Source organism: Amborella trichopoda, chromosome 11 (genome assembly GCF_054954075.1).
Source record: "Amborella trichopoda isolate Santa Cruz 75 chromosome 11, AtrichopodaSantaCruz75HAP2 v2.0, whole genome shotgun sequence".
NCBI classification, from domain to species: Eukaryota; Viridiplantae; Streptophyta; class Magnoliopsida; order Amborellales; family Amborellaceae; genus Amborella; species Amborella trichopoda.
This window is the reverse complement of record NC_142346.1, coordinates 42,027,503-42,049,310: the sequence shown is the minus strand read 5'-3', so window position 1 is coordinate 42,049,310 and position 21,808 is coordinate 42,027,503. Positions and strand designations below refer to the sequence as shown.

General features: G+C 35.5%; 1 protein-coding gene across 14 annotated transcripts; it reads right to left on the bottom strand.

The window, feature by feature from the left end:
- Positions 1-226: 226 nt before the first annotated feature.
- Positions 227-19,071, bottom strand: EMB1968 (ATPase family associated with various cellular activities (AAA)). 14 transcript variants are annotated; one of them, XR_016044843.1, is made up of 14 exons: positions 18,996-19,071; positions 18,790-18,868; positions 18,473-18,552; positions 17,211-17,333; positions 17,040-17,109; positions 16,878-16,951; positions 16,615-16,735; positions 16,323-16,385; positions 8,616-8,675; positions 4,297-4,422; positions 4,131-4,214; positions 3,317-3,432; positions 2,543-2,582; positions 227-577 (listed from the first exon to the last, which is right to left on the bottom strand). XR_016044843.1 is itself a non-coding variant. In XM_020661729.2 (14 exons), the coding sequence occupies exons 1-12, from the start codon at positions 19,037-19,039 to the stop codon at positions 3,334-3,336; spliced, it is 1,023 nt and encodes a 340-aa protein (XP_020517388.1). In that variant the 5' UTR covers positions 19,040-19,071; the 3' UTR covers positions 227-577; positions 2,543-2,582; positions 3,330-3,333. The 14 variants fall into 14 exon arrangements, 13 of the variants coding, with proteins under 13 accessions (XP_020517388.1, XP_020517386.1, XP_088708514.1 ...); XM_020661729.2 differs by having other exon boundaries at positions 3,330-3,432; XM_020661727.2 differs by having other exon boundaries at positions 3,335-3,432.
- Positions 19,072-21,808: the final 2,737 nt, after the last annotated feature.

The window sequence follows — 21,808 nt, the reverse complement described above, 5'->3', positions numbered from 1 at the left end:
AGACTTATTATCACAAAAGACAATCATGTACCCACGTCGCATGGGGTCGTATGTTCATAGGCTCAAAAGAGTTCTTCAAATAAGCTACTCCCTTTTGTAACCATACAACCACCACCAAACATTTGGGTTCCATGAGTGAACAACATTATAATCTGTTGATCCATTTGGCATGCCAAATACTAGCAGGTGCTACCATTAGCATATTTAGTTTATCTGGATCTCGATATTTCTCAATCTCACATCATTCCTCAAGTGATAAAAAATATGGTTTTACATGTTCGAAGTTCTTATGGCATTATGACTCCTTTGACACGCATATCGTCACCGTGCTATCGCAAAAAAAATTTACTGCCTCACAGCGCACGAGGTGAAAGTCAAGTTGATTAAGAAATTTTTTAATCCATACAACCTCCTCGATCACCAAACAGCACACCACGTGATCTGCCTTCATGGTGGATAATTTCGTCACATTTTTGTCTTTGATTTCTAAGAAACTGCACCCCCTCCAAGCATAAACATATATCCAGATGTAGACTTCGCATCATCTCGATCTGTGAGATAGCTTGCACCTGTATATCTGAATACCCAAGCAGTTAAAAAAACACGGGACTGTAGCAGCTCCTACTCAATTATTGCACATACAACATATACATTCTCAACATTCTTATGCATATATCATGAGGTAGCATATCAAGTCTCATGCAATATGTAATTCAATCTCGTGACCATAGTTCATATGGTGCATACGGATATATCTCGCACATGCATACGCTTCACCCAAAAAAGTGGATTTCTAGCTTTCCAGAACGATCTATAGATTTGCATGCCGTATAATGACACATGGATAAAGCTTTGACCCTCGTCTCTGTAGCCCACCATCATACACAAAAGTCACACAATCCCTCTGTTCACTCATCAGAGCATATTCTCCGACCTCATCAAAGGCTAACTCATTAAAACTGTTCTCAGTTTTTCCAACCGACTGACCTAGATCGTCAAACATAATCTAGTATCTACAAATATTGTTTGCTTAGTATGGCCCACGAGGGACCATACTGCCACTGAGTTCATGTTCCACTACATCATTTCATTTTACAAATACTCATAAGGCCTTTAAAAGCCACATGAATCCAACAAATATATGGGTTAGTATTGGAATGTGTACGCTCAAAAGATACACAAGAACCTTTTGATGGTTCAGATTGAACCATACTCATCCAACGGCCAATAATGAATTGTGTCTTTCATTTCTAATTTTTTATTTAAAAATGATATTAATCTGAAATTTTGGTCTTAGGTTCATTTTTATAAGCAAGATTAAATAAATTAATTAAAAAAATATTTTGAATAAAAAATACTGATCAAAATAAATTAAGCCATATTTTGGTCATTTTTTTAAAAAAATATTTTAAATCATTTTTATTTAGTTACATTTATAAATAATACAATAGATAAACGTTGCATATCGAGAAAAAAAAAAAAAATGCAAATTCATTTTCATTTGCAGCCTAAGGTAAGAAATTACAAGAAAGCCGATTGGTGCTTGTCAACGTCATATCTGTCCTCAAATATTTCTAATGGTACATAGACAACGACCACGATGTCGATCTCCTCCAAAGCCCAAAAAAACAGTATGGTGCGGTGCAATGCTTATAATTATCTTTAGCAAAAGAAACCGCTTTTCCAGTTTCATAATGTGAACTTCCAGTTTCATAATGTGAACATTAGTGGCTGCTTGGGTGAGTGTTGGAACTTGCAAATTTCATGGCAATATCAGGTGATTTCAAAAGAAAGGAATGCATCAACAAAATCTTAGGTATTCCATCATCGTCTGTGGGTTAAAATTGCTTGAGTTTTCTTGCATTTGGACTATGCTCAAAGTGAGCCATTGCCATTGATATTTGCTTGCAGATTAATATTTGCCAGGAAACTTAGCCTCACGGCTGATTTTCTTCTTAACAGGCTACTTTTGTAGATTATTTCCATTTCGTCATATTTTCCTTCATACTTATTTCACCTCTATTAAAAAAAAATTGATTATTGTATTTACTAATTAAATTAGGAGGAGATGAAAGCAATTCAAAATCCACTCAAAATAAGAACTGTGGTTAGTAAAACTGTATAAAAAACTACGTGTGCTACACGAATGTTTTGAATGTCAACGCACAAAGCTAGGCAAAACTATGCAATTGAAAATCTGTTCCAAAACAAAGATTGGATTAGAATAGCAGACCAATACTTCCTGATATCTAAAATTCTGCTGAACATTTCCATAGATTTTCAATGAATGATGCACTGCAAAAATTTTAACAGACAGTATGACAATTGATCAAAGAGCATATCACTGAGGAACTATATATCCTCAAAGCAAAAACATTATCTTGCTTAGGGCAGTGTTTTTTTATGTCCATATTTACCAGATTTATCGAAGGGCAGGGCTCATCCACCAAGCACCAATCTCGTGACCAAAATAAGAGAAAACAGAACAAGACAAAAAAAAAATTTCTATGCTCAACAAAAAATGTCTGGTTCAGTCACTAACCCCCTTGATAGACATAGATATTCTTTAAAGTTCCTATATTCTGCAAATTCAAAATAAGATCAATCATCAGTAATCCATAATTCTGTAGGAAAGTGAATAACTTAGTTTGTACTAAACTATGATAGCAAAACCATAACTCACAAGGAATATCCAGAAAGGTCCTCAGTAAGGCCAGAAGGCCCTTAGTAAAAGATAGAAGTTTTATTAAGGAAAACAGAAAAAACCCTACCTATCATTTATGGATTTTTTCAACCCATGGCCATGAAAGAGAACGGCACTGTTCCTTTTCATTCAAAGAATAAGAATGAATAAAGATTAAAACAAAAGTAAATAACATGTCCGATGAGAATGCACACTCTAAGCATTATTGACAAGAAAGGACCAAGAGAAGAAGCAGTGTTCATTAGTTGGAGCTCAGACTACAGGAAATGGTGATTAATATAGTTATTGATATAACATGGGGCTAAGCTATCCAACATCAAATTTCATTATTTCTCATATTACATGGGGAAAAAAGGTAAAACAGGGCAGCTAAACTTTCAGCAGAATTATTAATTAAAATATTGAACTATATCTCCAAAATTTTCTCTATCTATTCCATGATTCTCATGCCATAGAAAACGTGACAGAATATCCCATTGAGCCAGAAGCCACCGATTAAAATGACTGTTTGATATCACTAATCCGATGCTTATAACTCACGTTTGAAGAGATTAAAAATCCTAAAAACTCATTGTCATAAATAATATATAATGTAGGAAAATGTAATCTTACACAGGAATGTAACCTTACTAGGTAGAAAACTCCTGAGGCATGTTGCAGATAGCCCGCATTGTGTTGCTCGCGACATCCAGTAATTGCAGGTACTCATCCGCCCCATCAATTAGATACTGTAAATTTCAAAAAAGAAACTAGACATGTTATCCAACTACAGCAATATATGCTCAAGGAGTTACATACTTCATGCTAAAGATTGACTTGTGATACCCATAAACAACATGCATTCCCTTTTCAAACAAGAAACCAACTTTAGTTCATGCAATCATTGTATTTCCTTTTAGTTCATTATGCGTATGCATACTAATCTTGTTTTACAGTCCATGTTGTACCTTGTAATATAGTCAAGCTCTTGCAGCCCAACCTATAAAAATCTTTATTATGAAATCAGTGAATTGGTTGAAATAAGCACGCGAGCACATACAGCAGTGACTTGGATGAAATAAGCATGCATGCACATGCATGTGTGTGTGTGTGTGTGTGTGTGTGTGTGTGTGTGAGAGAGAGAGAGAGAGAGTACCAGATATTTATTAAGTGTGCAACACACCCTAAATATTTCTAGTCCAAGAAGGATTATAAGAGAAAGGCTACATGGGTGACTACTGTAGAAGTTATTAGAGAAAAAAGCAGTCTAACTGGACTACTGTAGAAGTTATTAGAGAAAAACAACTTGGATAATTCCTAATAAATTATTAAACAATAAAGAAAACACATGTCAAACCCCTATGGCGTATTTGGCCATCACAATACATGGCATGCACCTGCTTTCACCGACGTAACATGTTGTATGAACAGCCACGATTAGGATTACCTTATCAGCCTCAGCGATTCTGTTGAATATCCTGGCCTTCTGTTCATCGGATATATCAGTCGTACCAACAACCATATCAAATAACTGGAAAACTAAGTTGAGTCAGTTCATGCTGATGATGATAACTAATGACGATGAAGACTCCCATTTATAAGTGGAAATGTACCTGAGAAAGCAACTGAGATACAGGATATCCTTCAGCAGTTATGTTTTCGACTTCCTTGTTTGCCTTCTCAAAACTACCACTCCTGCATGCTGAAAGGAAGGATTCAACCACATCCTGTGGAATGACCTGTCATTCAGAATAGTTTCACAGAGATTAATTCTGTAAGACAAAAAAGAGCTATGGACAGGCCAGGTATCAAATTTGCATTCCGAAATTTAAAATCATAACACAATTTCCAGGACCTGACGTTGATGCTACTGATCAATTTCCAGCATCAATCAATCAATCAATCAATCTCTCTCTCTCTCTCTCTCTCTCTCTCTCTCTCTCTCTCTCTCTCTCTCTCTCTCTCTCACATGTACACTATATGGGGAAGAAGCGCCATACTAAGGGCAAAAGACAAGGCCCAAGGATCATTCTCGATCTCTTTATAACCTCAAGCTACGCAACACTGTCTTTCACGCAATGATGAAAAAGTCGGTTCTGCTTGTTTTTGTGACACTAAAAATCAGACTTAGTTTTTGTTTTGTTGTCGGCTAAATTCAGGTCTGGCTTAAATCATTGTGGATCATAATATCCGGCTATTGGGACTGTGACACTAAAAATCAGACTTAGTTTTTGTTGTCAGCTAAATTGAGGTCTGGCTTAAATCATTGTGAATCATAATATCCAGCCATTGTCCCAATAATGTAGAACATGATTTCGGCCTACATACCCCATGTAGTATTAGAAGGTCAACATCATATTAGATCACAATATCACCCAAACAAAAGCTTGTTTCTATCAAACAGAAATAGCTTCTCGCTAAGGTTGCAAATTAATCTTATGAGAAAGAAGACACCAACCTTATAGACCGTTTACGAAGGGGGTACTGAGGGGTTGATATATCCCTCCTTATTCTGCTAAACATGCAAATCACACAAGGATCCATAGGGATAAGAGCCTATCAACCATATCATGTGTACCATATGGATGTGCAGAAGCCTTGCTTCTTAGCTATGCCGTACCATGTTGTGTATGCATTATCTTCCCTCTATTCTTTGATTAGAAGACTGTCATCAAATCTTTTTAAAAGAAGGCTTGTTTCTATCAAACAGAAATAGCTTCTCGAATCTTGGGTGTGTCTCTCAGATAACAACCTTTATTTATGTCCATTTGATTCATTACCTCCTCCTTTACAAAATAGGGAAACAAATCCAGGCAATTGAACGACTATTTTCAAGGGGTCACTACAAGATCTTGGAGTAGTACAAGGCTCCCACTCTGATGAGCACACCACCCATGGGCCCCCCAGTTACCTTTTGAAAATGACAAGTACAATGCATGGGCTTATGCAGTGGTAGGTTTTCCTAGCTATGGAATACCTCATTGTCACCACCTGAAGTTTACCTTCAACTCACAGTCAATAAATAAAGGGAAAAGCTGACTCTCCACCTGGTGGCAGGCAAAGGAGCACAAACAAGCAGGGGAATTCTTAGAGGGTAGCATCCCATGTGAAATCCCCGGGTTCCATGTTTCATATTTTTCCATCTTTTCTTGTTTGACAAGCTAGGTGGGTTCGTTTACTTTTTATTTTGGATTTCATATGAGTCCAAATAGAAGGTCGTTTACAACTACCCAATCTCTTAAAACAATACCAACTCATTACAACTTAAAAGTTTGTCTATCATTAAGAAAACCTTTCTATTATACTTAAAATACAATATGCATATTGTCCAGGTCTCATAATATGACCTTCCCCAGCTCTGTAGACTTTGAGACATCCATGCCTTACCACATGCATATACAGAGCTATCCTTCAAGTGATGGACGCTCAGTGTTTAATGTATCCAAGCTTGATTCACCAAATACAGAGGTACCAGTCTAGTGAACCAAGTCCAGAGGTATCTTTATTCACCCAAAAAAAGTCCAGAGGTATCTTTTGAGCAATGTTCAAAAAAGCGGATGCAGGCGCCTAGTCGGCCAAAGGTGCTGGCAGACTAGGCAGCAAGGCGGCCGCCTAGGCAGACGCCTAGTTCAAAAGGCGGCCTTCTAGGAAACTTAGGGGCCTAGTCCCCAGGGGAGCTATTAAGAGGAATTTGGCTGCCTCTAAATTATCCGAGAAACTGTAATTTTCAGAAATATTAGTAAAACACATTGTCTAATTTGCTGATACATCATTCATAAATGCATTGATATATCAAATATCAATTACCAAATATAGAAATGCCATTTAATAAGATTGAGTTACCCAATCTTAGTAAAATGCCACTAAGCACAAAGAAAAACCCGCTATGACTTATGGGGCACAAATCCAAACATTATCTTCAAAAAAAAAAAAATACAAGAATAAGAAACCAAAAAAGAAAATTAAATAGAAACAAACAATTTCGATTAAAATCCAAACATTAAGAAATAATCAAACAAACAATTTCGATTAAAATCCAAACATTAAGAAATAATCAAACAAAAACTTTCGATTAAAGTTTCAGAGGTTTCAATAAGATTGGGTTGACCCATCTCACTCAAATGCCATTAAACACAAACAATAACCCATTATGGAATTTGGCCTCACCATACCACCATAAATTCAAGATAAAAGTACAGAAAAAAATCCTAACAAAAAAAGAAATACACATTATTGGTCAATTGGTCCTTTTCAATCAAGCATACAAGAACATGCATACAATGCTAAACTTGAAGTTCTTGAACTAATTTTACAAAGGAAAAAAAAAAAAAAAAACCAAAGAAAAAGGGGCACAAAAACCACTAAAGCAAATATTCATAAATGATAATATCATATAAACATATACCAAAAAATTGAAATATATGAACCTTTTTGATGTGCACAAGATCTTGGCTCAAATCGTTGCCCCACAAGAGCCAAAAATCCTCTATTACAACCAAATCGACCCACAAAAAGTATGGGGTTCATTGCTTTTCGATTTCACAAGAAATCAAAAAACTTTGAGAAAATTTTGAATCTTCAAAAAATTACAAACAAAATCGTTTTGGGGGTTTTTTCTCTCTCTAAATCAACCAAAACGCATTTCGGGGGTTTACAATGCCCCCAAAAAAAATTACAATAAAACCATGTTAAATATCAAATACAACATAATATTTGGAAAAATCCATTCCGAGGTTTTACAACTCCTTGAAGAAAACTCAACTCGCAAGGTCCCAAGGTTATGAAAAGCTAAGGTTTCAGTCAGTTTTTAGTTCTTAAATTAAATATTGGGGATCTTTATGAAAACATATTCTCAATTTTGTGGAGGAAAATGATTCCTGACAAAGCCTGGTCTCAAGTTTGAATCATGTTTTTTCCATTATTTTTTTCTTCTATAATTGAAAAACCCACTAAGCTTTTCACCAAAATAAAAAACTTAAGCAAGACACGGAGCTTTTCTCCAAAATCATAAACATAGGTGAGTTGATTCAAAGGAGAACAAGTACCATGTTCAAGTTTTTAAACACGAACTTGGATTATGAGTCTGAAACTTTCAGGTGGGAATGGTTAAGGGTAGATATTCTGCAACAAAAAGTTTCATGACTTAGATCCTGTTGGATGTTAAGCGCCAGCAGCACCTTGGTCTCATATTGACATAACTGTTATCTTTCCATTTAAGAGGTGTTAAAATCCTACTGATTCACCAAAAAGGAAACAAAATTAATGGTAATGGTGCTCAAAAAAAAAAAGAGAAACCACTTGAAAATAATTATGTCTCTTCTCAATACTTTGATCTGATGACATGGTATGCAACAGTTTTCTAAAACCCAGATAGAGTAGCCGACTTGGTCAGCCGCTTGGCCATTCCAGGTCAGCCGAATCTCTAGGATTAAATAACATAGAAACCAAAAGAATCAAAATAAAAAATTAAAAATGTTTGGACTTCGTGCAATTTTGGGGGTTCTGTAGACCCAGATCACCCGCCCATCAATAAACCAAATCGACCAATTCCAATCTGGATTGGGGATTTTTAAAGCCTCAATAAGCACAAAAGGAAGATTCATAGAATCAAAGACATATATAGCAATCTCTAACAGCTATTAAGTGTTGCACAAAAATGCATACAATAAGAGTCAAGCATTTGGGGAAACTAGAGAATTCATTTATACATGGCTTTCAAAACTCCCAAAAATCTTCCAATGTGGACTGACGTGGGGAGACAATTGAAACATAATGGAATGGCTGGTGTTCATGATTTGCTTAATCGATGAGATGACCCAATAAATTATATCCCAGTCTAAATATCTTCCAAGGAAAGCTCCAGATATTGAAATGAAAAATTCTTCAATGAGAGAGAAAATACGGAGAAGTGTATGGGCCGTTTATAAGTTACCCCTGAAACACTGATTAGATTCTTGGCAGATATAGATGATCCAAACAAGCGAGCTGCACTCTGAAGGAAAAAAAAAAAAAGAACACAAACAAATTATAACTTCCAGACAAAGGGTTCACTTAGAGATTCAAGGGCACAAAAAGAAAGCTTGGATAGGAAATATAAATTTAGTTGAGATATCTATTTCACAAAAATATGTTCCATGATGCAGAATTAGCAGCAGATATCAAGGCATTGAAGAAGTTTGATTTAATAAATACAAAACTGTCCTCCAGAAGATGCCCCACACCATGGAGAATAATAATTTATGAAACAGTTTTACCATAAATACCATATAAATGCAAGAGAGTACAGGTTTTCTACAATGCATAAAACATAATAATCAAATGTAGAATATTAAAGGAAGTTATACAACAAACGTTGAAAGAGGGCCCTCTTAAAGTGCATCCCATGGTTGATAGCAGATGCAACCTAAAACACTGATTCCTATCCTTTGGCAGAACCATATAGAAGTCATATGAACTTTGACATACTTGTACTTGGATCTCTGAGATTAATACTTTAAATATAGCTGGGTCTACATGCAAGACTCTATTTGTAGATCAAGTTGCTGCCATGGTTATTCAAAAGAAGAAATCAATTGACACTCCTTTCACAAGTAATCTTGCCATAAAGATTTCTTAGTGAAACAGGTCATCATTCAAACAACTGGCAACCAATAAAAAATCACTGTAGTTTTCATAAGCAATTACTGTCCTTTAACTCTCTATCTAGAATTTGTCTCACAAGAAGTAGCATGCTTAAAGGACTGGAGCTTTCTTTCCATTTCTTGGTTGCATTTTGTGAGGAAAATTGATGAACTTCAATAAGATGAAAATAGTCTTGATACACAGCCCCTCGCAGCTAGCTATCTGCCCAAAGATTGACCCTCGTCGCATTCATGCCCATAGTCTTCAATTTAGCCAGCATTGAAGCTCAGGCCTAACCCCACTTTATGGCACATAAGAAAAAATTACGACCCAAAATAATCAACCAACCCCCAAACCTAAAGGCTAACATCAACAAAATGAAGAGCAATGAATTCCAAGTCCCATTCATGATAAAAGCCACTATTGACAAATCAGACCCATGTAACCCACCTCACAGTACACTAAGTAACGCGATCCAAACTAAAAGGTATAGAGGAGTTCACCCTTGAGCCTATAAATTATCCTTCGAGGCACCCCTAGATTAGGTGATTCAGCAACATGGATCACTACTAAAAGAACTTTTGGTTCTTGATTGTACTTGCCAAGTACTAAGCATTTGGCTATATGCTTCAGTTGCTAATTCCTAATTTCTTTGTAACAGTATCTATCATACTATGCTTGCTTGCTTCCTTACTTAAGTGCTAAGTATATTGACATCCTTTGTGTTTTGCTGAAATCAATGAATGGATTGGATCATTCTATTTACATGCCAATTATGTTTGAGAATAGAGATAGGGAAATATCTCTGGTACTCTATTAGTGAATCAGATAGCATATTTATTAGAGACAAATACTAAATTAAAATGCCTACTAACGTATAAATTACACATTCATAATATTCTTTGTATTCTAAAAAATTTTAGAGCAATTTATCAAAGTACCCAAGAAAGATGAATAACTTAACAATTTGCTTGTATCTTTTGATTTAATTCAAAATACTCATAGAGAAAACACATGGTGAATAGTGGCAAATGGGCAAAATGTTATTAACTTCATTGCTAATGGGTAGTTTGATAAATTGCCTAAATTTTATACAAATTTTGCACCTTTTATTCATATTTAGCGTCAACATATGAACTGATCCAGCCTCATCGAGGCACATAGTCCACCAGAACCCATAGCGCCTTACATGGCATCCGACATTTGACAAACTTGAACCATTGGTCTGGAGTCCAGGAGTTGGGGAGCACCCCATGTGCCATCCAAGATCTGATGATCCTTAAAGAAACTCTCTTCAGCTAGGCTGATAATAAAAGGCATGGTGGCTCTAGATCTTGTCTTGTACATTAGCAATGATATTATACAAAACTGCACTATAATGGCTGCATAATTTTTCCAATTTCCTCAAGTCTGTTCCAATCAGAGACTAAAAAATGTAGCAATGACTTCAACAAGCTTTGATATCTCTAGCGCAACTTTACACACAACCAATAATTCATTTTCCAAAATTCTTAAAAGAACACCAAGCAAAAGCTGTCCAACATTGAAGCTTAACCCAAAGATAAACTTAAAACCATCATCATCATCCAAGCCTTATTCCAATGATTTGGGGTTGGCTACAAGAGTCATGTTCCTCCATTTTTCATAGATTCAGGATTCTTGATAACATGTGGCAAAGTTTTGCATTAGCTGCCTACCTAACACAACCCACTTCCTCTGCCCAAGCTTGGGACGAGCTAAGGGAAAGTTTAAGGCCCTCACCCTTATTAGACCATTAGTTATATTAGTACTATAGTAAGTAATATATTATTTATATTAGTACTATAGTACCATATAATAAATTACTATAGTACTATTGTAATATACTATATGTGTAGTATTTTAGTATCACGATACTTCATCAACCTCATCTTTTGTGTGTGTTTATGTGTGTCTACAAACACACACACACACACACACACACACACACACACACACACACACACATATACATAGATACATATAATACTATAAACCACACCTCTGCATATGTATACATCCAAAGATAAACTTAAAACCACTGATTTTAATTCCACTATTATAATTACTATCCAGCAAAATGACATAATCCCATGATAATGAAAAGCTTGATTCAGTCAACCAGGGATATACCACCATTCGACCCATGTGTTCTTTTGATATAATTCACTATTTTGACCTCCCTATTCTCTTGAAAAAACAATCTCCCAACCCTAATGGTCGTAACATCATTTATCGTCAGTTCATCACCTCATGCTCCCATATTGGAAAAAGACCACTTTTCTATCCCTGGGATTAGGTCAAAACATCCTAGGATTTTCACGCCAACATTTTTCTTGTGTGACTAGGTTATGGTAAGTATCCAAAGATCAATGTTTTCCTCCACCTTCCTCCCATGGTTTATCATCTCCCCGAGCTCATTTGCATAATCCATTTCCGTACAGATTTATTTTTCTTGGGACAATATCTCCATGCCCCCCGAAATTAGAATCACTATCCTAGTATCCCCTCCAAACATCAAAATCACTGGCGACAGAATTCTTCGAAAAAAATTCTTCATACCTCCTAACTCTTGGCATTTTTTAACATTAACCCCTCATCTTTGCCTCAAATAAAAATCTTAGTCCCACTATTTTCCTTTTTATTCCCACCCCTTAACTTCCCAATCGTGTGTCACAATGGCTCTTAACCTCTCTCTCTCACCCCATCTTCTCTCTCTCTCTCTCTCTCTCTCTCTCTCTCTCTCTCTCACACCTCATCTTCTCCCATCCTCTCTAGCTCTCTCTCACCTATTCATCACCATTCTCCTTTTTTGGGGGGGGAGCATATGTTTTTTGCTTTCATTTTACTGCAAATTGGGAAGACTTGTGCCAATTTGGGGGAGGATGAGGCGAAAGAGAGAGGGGGGCTGCTCAGCGAAGATGGGGCATAAGAAAGAGAGAGAGTAAGAGCTATTGTGACAAACAATTGGGAAGTTAAGAGGTAGGAATAAAAAGGAAAACAATGGGATTAGGATCTTTGTTGAAGGGACCAAAGCGAAGCGAAATCTGATACTACAGTTTCGGTCAATTTCAGCGTACTTTGGGCCGCTTCAGTCTTATTTGGCCGCTTCGGCCGAAGCTTCGGCCTCTTCGACAAAGCAAAAGGTCTTGATGGCATGCAACCTCATGTATACCTTATTTGCTTCGGTCTTATTGAGCCGCTTCGGCCTCTTCGGTGAAGCAAAACGACTTGATGACATGCAACCTCATGTATACCTTATTGGATTGTTGAGATTCACTGTACTATGAGGGACATAATCATCATATCTACCAAAGATGAGTTTCTTTTCAGGATTTTGAAAAAGTTTAAGACATCCAATCATCTTTAACAGCCTACAAGAGGACTTCGGCCCTTGAGCAAGGATGGGTCTTTACTGTTTTACAAAACGGAGGATGTCCCTACAGCGGAGGACGTCCCTACCCTTTGTGAGAAAAAACCGTACTCCGCACAAGTAAAATTACATTATTAACCTTGGTTAAAACATATAAATGGAAAAATACTATAAGTTACATTTTAGGCTTCCATTTCATCATCATTTTAGCCTTTTCAGTTTTCCCAATTAATTGGGGACATTTTAGGCTTCCATGTAATATAAAAAATTCAACCACATCTACCTTCATTAATAACAACAAATTGAACTATAGAATATCAAAGAAATGTATTTTTTTCCTTTTTTCTCCTTTTGAAATTTTTAATTTAATATATTTTTATTTTAATATATTTTTATTATAAATATACATTATATTTATATTAATTTTTTAAGAAAAGTCCGAAGTCTTTCCCCAAATCGACGAAAGCACCGAATTGCTTCATTTTTCTGACCAAACCAAAGAAGACTCCGAAGTGAATTTGACAACATTGGGTCAAAGTTAAAAAGCTTGGGGAGTAAGGGGTTAGGGGATGTGAAGAAATATTTTTTGAAGAATCTTATGCCACAAGTAATTTTGTTAGTTCGGAGGGGATACTAAGATAGTGATTCTAGTTTTGGGGGGTTACGGAGATATTTTCCCTATTTTCTTTGTCATCATGCTATTGATGGCCTCCTAAATCCAGGAGTTGATCATGTTCTCCAGAACATGAAGTTCCTTCAAAAAGAAAAAAAAATTCCTTCTTAATTTTTTATAACAGTTGGCCTCATCAGTGTTCCATTTGATTCTCGAACCTCATAAGTTCAAAGTTGAAAATACATGAACACACCCCCCCCCCCTTGCATGGCGCTGCATATGGCAAGTTCAGTGTCATTTAATATGGGCTTTGGAATGATTCTTGGTCAAAGGTGATCTGTACAAGACTATAGACACTGTAATTTCTTGTCACGTGATAATTACCCACAATCACATTTTGATCCTTATGCTTTTCTTCTGTCTACATGCCTCAATGATCATTATCAGACCTCCTCATTTAACAGACCATTCAAAGCTGGACTTTATTGGCTTCTCTTGCTTTCTGATTTCATTTGTCTCCTTTCTAAACTCATCCTTTTCCATTCCTTTTTACTAAGAACTTCATTGGCTACCCTAACCATGGAGTCCAAAGATATCCCTACTTCATTGATCATGCAACCAATGAATTATAAGACTATTTGCCAATGATAGGCTAAGCAAATTGCTATCTTTATCTGTTAACCCTCTATCAAGAAATTTTTTACTGGGTGGAACTTTGTCAACATTAATCATCAAAATTCTCTCAGTAAGAAAGGGGATAGGGTGATCTCCATTTTGTTCCCAAAAAAGTCAACAAAGGTTCTCACTGAGCAATTTGATGCATAACTCCTGATTCTGCCATAAGTCAAGACCCAAAACAGATATCTATCACTTCTAAAAGTGTTTTCATACTCAGAATATAGATTTCTTCGTTAGGAAATAGCAGCAAACTTATTTAAGTCACAGAGGATTGTAGCTCTATCTTACATCTTAATACTATGCTCCTATTAATCAAAATCGCCCCTGTAACTACTCAGGACCTCAATCTGCTTAACTTTCTATCGTGTTTGCAGTGGATTTCTCTTGGCCTCCCCTCAACACTTACTGCCATCACTTTTTCTCCATTAACTGTTTGTTCCAACAAGCCCTGTTTCCTCACTGTTTCAGTTCCATGTGCGTTCAGTCTTCATCGATCACCAATTTGTCCATTCTTCTTACTTCTGTTCTTGCTCACCTACCACACTTCTCTAGAATAGCACCAATAGAGCCTAACATGGTCATGTAACTGGTGTAGAGTTTCACATCTCATAGTCATGAATTTTCTCTTTAGATGTGCCAAAATAATGAACTTCTACTCTCTCCAAGCATGCAGGTCCAATGAGTTGAACATAGGTCCTCAAAATCTCGAAAGCTATCTTGGAACGTATCAGTAGGCCATCCACAAAGTAGTATATCAAACCTGAAACATTAAGAAAAATACTCTACAATCGCAAAATAGCATCACTGTTGATACTTTGCTCCACTTATTGTATGTGTGTGCGTATGTACATGTGTGTGTATACAATATGTATTTATGTATGTATGTATGTATATATCACCTACTCTGGTTGCAAGGAGATATCAGGAGTAAGGAATTTGAAGACAACCCAAATCTTGGTTTTGATTATTCATTCCATCCAAGATTAAACTTACAAATGCCTCTCAGTATTTAAGAAAATTCTTTATTTTTACTATTAATGTTTATTTGGTGTGGTTTTGAAGAACTTAGCTCTCCAATATTAATTTCTAAGTCCACAACCGTATCTAAAGAACATGCCTTTTTCATTTGTATATATAACTAATGCTACTATTCTCGTACTTACAATTTATAAGTAAGTTTGTGAGAAGCTGCAGCTGCTGCACCTCATCCTGGATGGGTTTTGTAGTCATAGAGGTATGTGCCTCACCTTGAGGCATAGCCCACTTGAAAGAATGCTGCTTACACCATCTGAAACTTGCCAAACACTCATTGGCCAACGCATTTATTGCCAATGAACATGTTCTAGTATATATGATACACTATAACTTCATATTCCAAGGACCCAAGGAGTATGAAAGAGTGTGCATAAAACTGCCCACTAGCCTTGACTGACTCATTCATCCATCTTTGCAACATTTTCTTAACAAAAGAACAAGAGAAATTACGATGAGATATTAGTGTTGGAATTATTAGGAAGGTAGCAGATGCCCAAAAAATTCGTGCGTAAGGTGTTGTTATTTTATTTGTAATAATCAAGCAAGGACAGAAATAAATCCATGGTAGCATTTATAGCCCTTAAGTAAATTCTCAAGAACGTTGCTTTCATTAATTATATGACTTGCATCAGCCCCAAAAAAAGGCGTCATAAATCTCTTGTTACATCTACAGGTGAGCATCACTGAAAACTTGTTTCCCCGTGGAAGAATAAATCAAACATCCATGAAAAGGTTTGCTTCCAAAGAACATGTAGGGATAAATGATATGAACTCCACAGATTCATGAAACATAGTAGTGATCACACTGTCCAAGCTCTTCTCTGGGCACCCTTCTTCTGGACTTCTATTAGATGTTCAAAATTCAATTCTCTAGTATCAACAATGCAAAAGTTTTGGGACTGAACAGGTTAAGAAATCCAAATTTACGCACAAAGGGCAAACCATTGCACCAAGCAATTGAAACCACAGAAATAATATGGTTTCAGTGTCAATTAATAGTACATGCCAGATGAAACAAGGTGTCAAAATGACATGTAACTAGTCATATAGTTCTGTTTATAATTTCTTTCTTTCTTTTAAGCGTATTTGATTTCTTATCTCTAGTACATGCCAATAAAAATTCATCACCCTCCTGAACCCCCTCTTTCAGCCCCAAGGACCTTGTAATAATAGAATGAGCATAGTCAACTACAACACTGAGAAACACTAAGGCATAAATCTTACAATTACATACTCCTAAATTGATAGGAACACAATCCAAACCATCAATCTAACAAGATTATATCTAGTATTTATTTTACCTGCAAGTATGTTATCGCTCGACGAAGATCCCCATCAGAGATAGAGCTTAAAGTTGCAAGAGCCTACATGGATAAACATTTAAAGATGGATGCAGTTAAAGAAGGAAATACATGCTAAAGTAGATAAAATAAGAAACAATTTTTTTACCGAACTAAAAACTCCACAGTTCAAAAAAAAACAGATGTTAAACAGTTAAAATATTTCCAAACGAATTCCTAAAGAAGATTGAGTTGAAATCCATAACAAACTAGAAACATCGCAAATTATAAAAAACATTGTGTATATCAATACCTCTGAATCCAGATTAAGACTCTCCTGGCGGCAAATGTGAGATATCCTACTGCTCATGATTTCTTCAGAAAGTGGCTTAAACCTAAACTTTGCACATCTTGAGGCAAGTGGTTCTATGATCCTTCACGGCACACAATCTTGTAAATAAAACGCGTAAATCTTTTTCTCTATGGCAGGTCATTTAAAATCTTTAGCTCTTCATATATGACTTAAAGCTTTTATGCGAAAAAATGAAGTCCCCTAAGAAGGTGAAGGAAAAATACCTGCTAACATAGTTGCAAATGAAACAAAACCTTGTAACTTTGGAGTAAGTTTCCAATGTTCGCCTCAGCGCATTCTAGCAGGTTGTATTTTTATCAAGTTCAATTCTAGTTGGCAATTAAAGCAGCTAAAATCAAAACAATAGCGTGAATAATGTGAAATACCTGTGCATCTTCAGTCATTGAATCAGCCTCATCCAAGATAATAATCTTGTACGGTGGACATGGGTATCCACTAAAAAAATTTCAATCAAAAAAAAGAATCATAAGATAAGAAGTTATAATATGGAGGTTTAAGACACTTAGTCATGGCAAAATAACAGGGAACTTCCAAACCTATTAGGGTTTCCTGATCCAACAGCAACTGCTGCAAAACCTTTGATCTTTGTGCGCACCACATTGATCCCACGGTCATCACTTGCATTGAGCTCTAAAACCCTGGACTTGTACAATTCAGGCCTGAACATCACCAAAGTGGAGATTAAAGCCTTTGCTTCAATATACGACGTACTTAACTAAAAAACTTGAGAAATTATGCTAAGAAGTTACAAGATTGTTGTGTTTTCTGACCAATGCATGTTTTCCAATAAAATATATCCCATAAAAATTCCAACTCATGGACAGCTATAACTAGGAAACTCAAAATACTATAAAAAAGTTCAAACAAAAAAACAAAATAGAAATTTACAAATATAAATCTCTTACTAAAGAAGAGTACTACAAAATCCACTAACATGGATATGGCCATACAAGGGCAGAAATGAGTCATCTGATCCATACAAGGGCAGAAACCAATTCAAGACTTTGTGAAGTATCAGGGCATCGCAAACTACGAATTTAAGAAGCAAACAATCCATAAACACCTAATGCATAAATGAATGAAAGGATGTCGCATTTCAAATCAGCCAAAACAACATGAATAGGGCACAAATAAACAAAATCATACAGAGATTAATATAGCTTAGATGGATTTTTTTTTTTTTTATAATGTTAACCTGTATAGAGCTTCGATGGATTGATTTGGCTAATTTAGCAAATTCAGGCCAACACATATCACCAGTTACATAAAAACACAGGGATTGCATATCTCAGATCTTTTACACAACTCATTTCAGGCGATATGTGGAACAATGATTACTATAAATAGGAGAAACAGTTAAACAAACAAAAACTCCAGCTAAAAAAACAAATCCGAGAAACTAAAAAAGCATTGACTTCACTGATTTACCCAAAAAAAAAACAAAAAGCATTGACAGCTTTGAGAGAGTGCGGGGGGCAATTTACGAAACATCAAAATCAACATAAGTTTATAAACTAGTTTATAACCATTTAAAGAAATTTCATAAAACTAGAAATGAACAGTAAGAAATTAAGAATTATTTATCCAGTTTGAATGTCTCTTGCACTGAAATGGTCATATTCAGTAAATCATAACTTTCCTCTACATGAGATCAAAATGATTCAAGGATATTTCCTTCAACAATTAAACAACTGACAACCTCATCACAGGATGTAAAACCGTCCAAGGATCAATTCTTTCAAGCATACAAAATAAAATGTAAACAAATATTAGAAAGAGAAAGAAGAGAAACACGAACCCGAAAAGCTGGTGAGCAATGGCAAGGGCCGTGGTGGTCTTCCCTGTTCCAGGGGGACCATAAAAGAGCATGTGAGGGAGCTGTCAAATATCCAAAATAAAAATAAAAATCAGTAGAATCAAAATGCAGATGAAGAGAGAAAAATTAGGGAGATTGACAAAGATGCTAAAATCCCTAATACGCATACACCTAAAAGAGAGGGGAAATTTAGAGAAAGAAAATAGGACAAAAGGGTTACGAATATAGATATGTATACCATATTAACAGAGAGAGATAAAGGTTACTGCTGTAAAATTCTAGAGAGAGAGAGAGAATACGTTAGCGGTTTGGAGGGTGTTGGAGAGGACACGGACGACTTCATCCTGGTGAGCCACATCCTTCACCTGCTTCGGCCTGCTGCAAAAAATTACACCTTTCATCTCTCCATCGTCCACCAACAACATTACTATATTAGCAGAACAGGAGAGAGAGAGAGAGAGAGAGAGAGAGAGAGATTGGGGAGGTAACGGGAAGAGGAACTCACTATTTCTCCACCCATGGGTGGGAGCTTTGCATAACAGGAGCCATTTTCCTCTCTCTATCGCTCTCTAAGAGAGACCCTCTCTCTCTTCTCTCTTTCTCCCTCTCTGCCCTGGTTCTTTATTTCCTTTCCCGCTTCTTCCAGGAGGCCCGTTCTTTCGTTTCGCTTTTTTTCCCGCTCCGCATCTCTCTGGACTCAATTTCAATGATTCTGGAACCCGAGGGAGCAAATTTTTTACACCCTCCCGCGAGAGCACATGATCCTTTAGCCTCTCGATTATGCCCTCCTTGCTTTGCTTTTCTTTTCTTTTTTTTTCCTTTTTTTTTTTTTTTTTGAAAAAATTTAGTGGGGATGAACAGTAGTTTGACGGGTAATTTAGTAGCTATCATTTAATTTATTTTTTAAAATTATAAGTTATTTTTTAATGTTTTTCAATATTTTGAATGAAAATGAAAAGACCTTAGTTAGGGCACTAGAGGTGCTACCACCCCCACCACGCCAACCCATTCTCAAAGCCCTCCTAGCTTGATTCTTCAGTGCTCGACAATGGCTATTTTGCTAAGAAAATTAAGGGAAAGCTCACATATATGTATAGTATGCATGACCCGTATCTCGATCATCGCATCTGAATAGATGGCTGAGATAACTTGAGTTGTAATGTCAGAAGTTAATTCTCAAGCATATGATCTTGATGTTGACAGTTTAGAACGCTTTACTTTCATCTTTATTTTATAAATCATTCTTCAGTAAATTCAGGTCATGCGTACAGTTGAAGGAGTCGCACATGATAAAAATAAAAAAAAATATTTATAATGAAAAAAACTACCAAAAAACCCCTAAAACTTTTAGAAGCATTGCGGTCATTTATTTTAAGCCAAAAACATATTGTAAAAAAAATCATACATTGTTTTCACATGATATTATAACAAAACCAATCCTAACCGTCGATTCAAGTCAATTTTTTACTAAGTGTGATTGCATATAATTTATATGCGGCTGGGATCAAACAAAAAGCTTTCTCAAATATAGAGTCAAAAGATACCAATAACACAACGATTGTTTTTGGATAAATTATGAATACCACCTAATTTATACTTTCTAAGCATGCTGTCTTAATACTTTTTAAATCACACCTTAGACACCAAAACCATTTCTTCATACATTCAACCCCCAAGTAAAAAATTAATGGAAAATATCACTAAAGGATATAAAACCCCTGACAATATCATTAAAGGGGTCAAATTTTATCTGGCAACTTTTTTATTATGTAGTCTCTCTTTTTTTAATTTCAATTAGATACCTCTTCAATAAAAAAGATTTACAATATCTAAATTGTCCTTTTTTGTATTTAGACACGGAATATGTAATTTGACATTAGAAGCCTCAACCGAATGAAAAAAATATCACTACCTAGTATGCATTATAAATAAAAAACTCATTGTTAAATAATAAACGACTAAGGGTATTTTTACACTCAAATACTTTGCATGTATCAAATTACAAAAACATCCCTAATTGTTCCGTAATATTGATACAAAATAGTGTGATCCTCATTTGAAATGCGGAACAATTTATGGGTATTTTTCCCTTACATTGAAGAATAGCCCTATGCATTACTAATATTGCACAATGTGTTCCTATGAAGGTCAAGCATGTGAAATCAAGGAGCACACGTAGTACAGAACTCCGCCCACCATTTTACAAGCATGAAATTCCAAAAAAAAAATTGATCAAATTACAATCCTTTCGAATTTGAAATTTTTTGGGTATGTTTGATGGCGTGTGATATCTTGATACTACCAAATAATATAGATTAAATAAATCTTGCTATCTGATAAGCCAAATAACGTGTTTAATGGCACTAAATTACATTAAGTAAAATCCAAGAGGCACAATACATGTTAATAAAGTTACTTGAGAAGGACTACCAAGTTGAGACCAAGAAATCAGTTCATGGTCTCGTTTGTGGATCGAGTCTTAACCCACGTCAAAAATAAAGTTTGTCTAAATACTTTAGCCAAAGAGTCACCAAAAAAGTAAGTGGAAAACCCTCAAAGGTAGGGCTGGCAACGGGTCTGATCCGACCGGACCTGTTTTGGGACCCGACCAAAAATAAAATATATATATGTTATATGGTTTTATTAAGCTACATTATTTGGTGTTGTGTACTCTTAAAGTCTTCAATATTTTTTAACACTTAAATACTGATGAATTATAATACAAAAATTTTCAAGTAAAGGTATATTTTGTCATTTAAAAGGGTATAATAGATATTTTTATAAAAAAATAGTAGCATTTTATTAATAGTCAAAAAACAATTAATGCATATTGAGGGTGATGTCACATACCATGTTCGTGATGGGATTGTCCACTATTGTTAATAAATGCATTTGTTTCTATTATTAATTTCTACTTTACTTTTGATTAATTACTTAAAATACATGTAGACAAAAAGTTACTACACCATAGGATAAATGTATCTAAGTGTCCAAAAATATTGAGGACTTGTACACCACAAAGTGGTGTAGCCCAATAAAACCCTATATTATTATAATTAAAAATATATAGTTATATCTATTTAACTAGTATTAAATAATTATATATTAAATATTATTTACATATTAAAACTATTCGGATTGGGTCTACCCTGACCCAAATAGTGTCTGGGTCCAAGTTTTAAACCTGGACCCACCGGGATTTGGGTCCATTGCCAAAAGAGTCGAGATAGTGTTTTGCTTTGCAAAACATGACTCAAAACAGAGATAACTCAGTTTCAAAATCATTTTTGTTTGTGCAATTGCTTAGAGTCATGGACT

Coding starts and splice junctions, on each gene's coding strand:
- EMB1968 (XM_020661729.2), bottom strand. CDS start 19,039: ATGGCTCCTGTTATGCAAAGCTCCCACCCATGGGTGGAGAAATA. Junction 16,736..16,877: donor ATTTGCAACTATGTTAGCAG/GTATTTTTCCTT, acceptor TGTGCCGTGAAG/GATCATAGAACCACTTGCCT. Junction 8,676..16,322: donor GAGCGATAACATACTTGCAG/GTAAAATAAATA, acceptor TTTTTCCTTCAG/AGTGCAGCTCGCTTGTTTGG.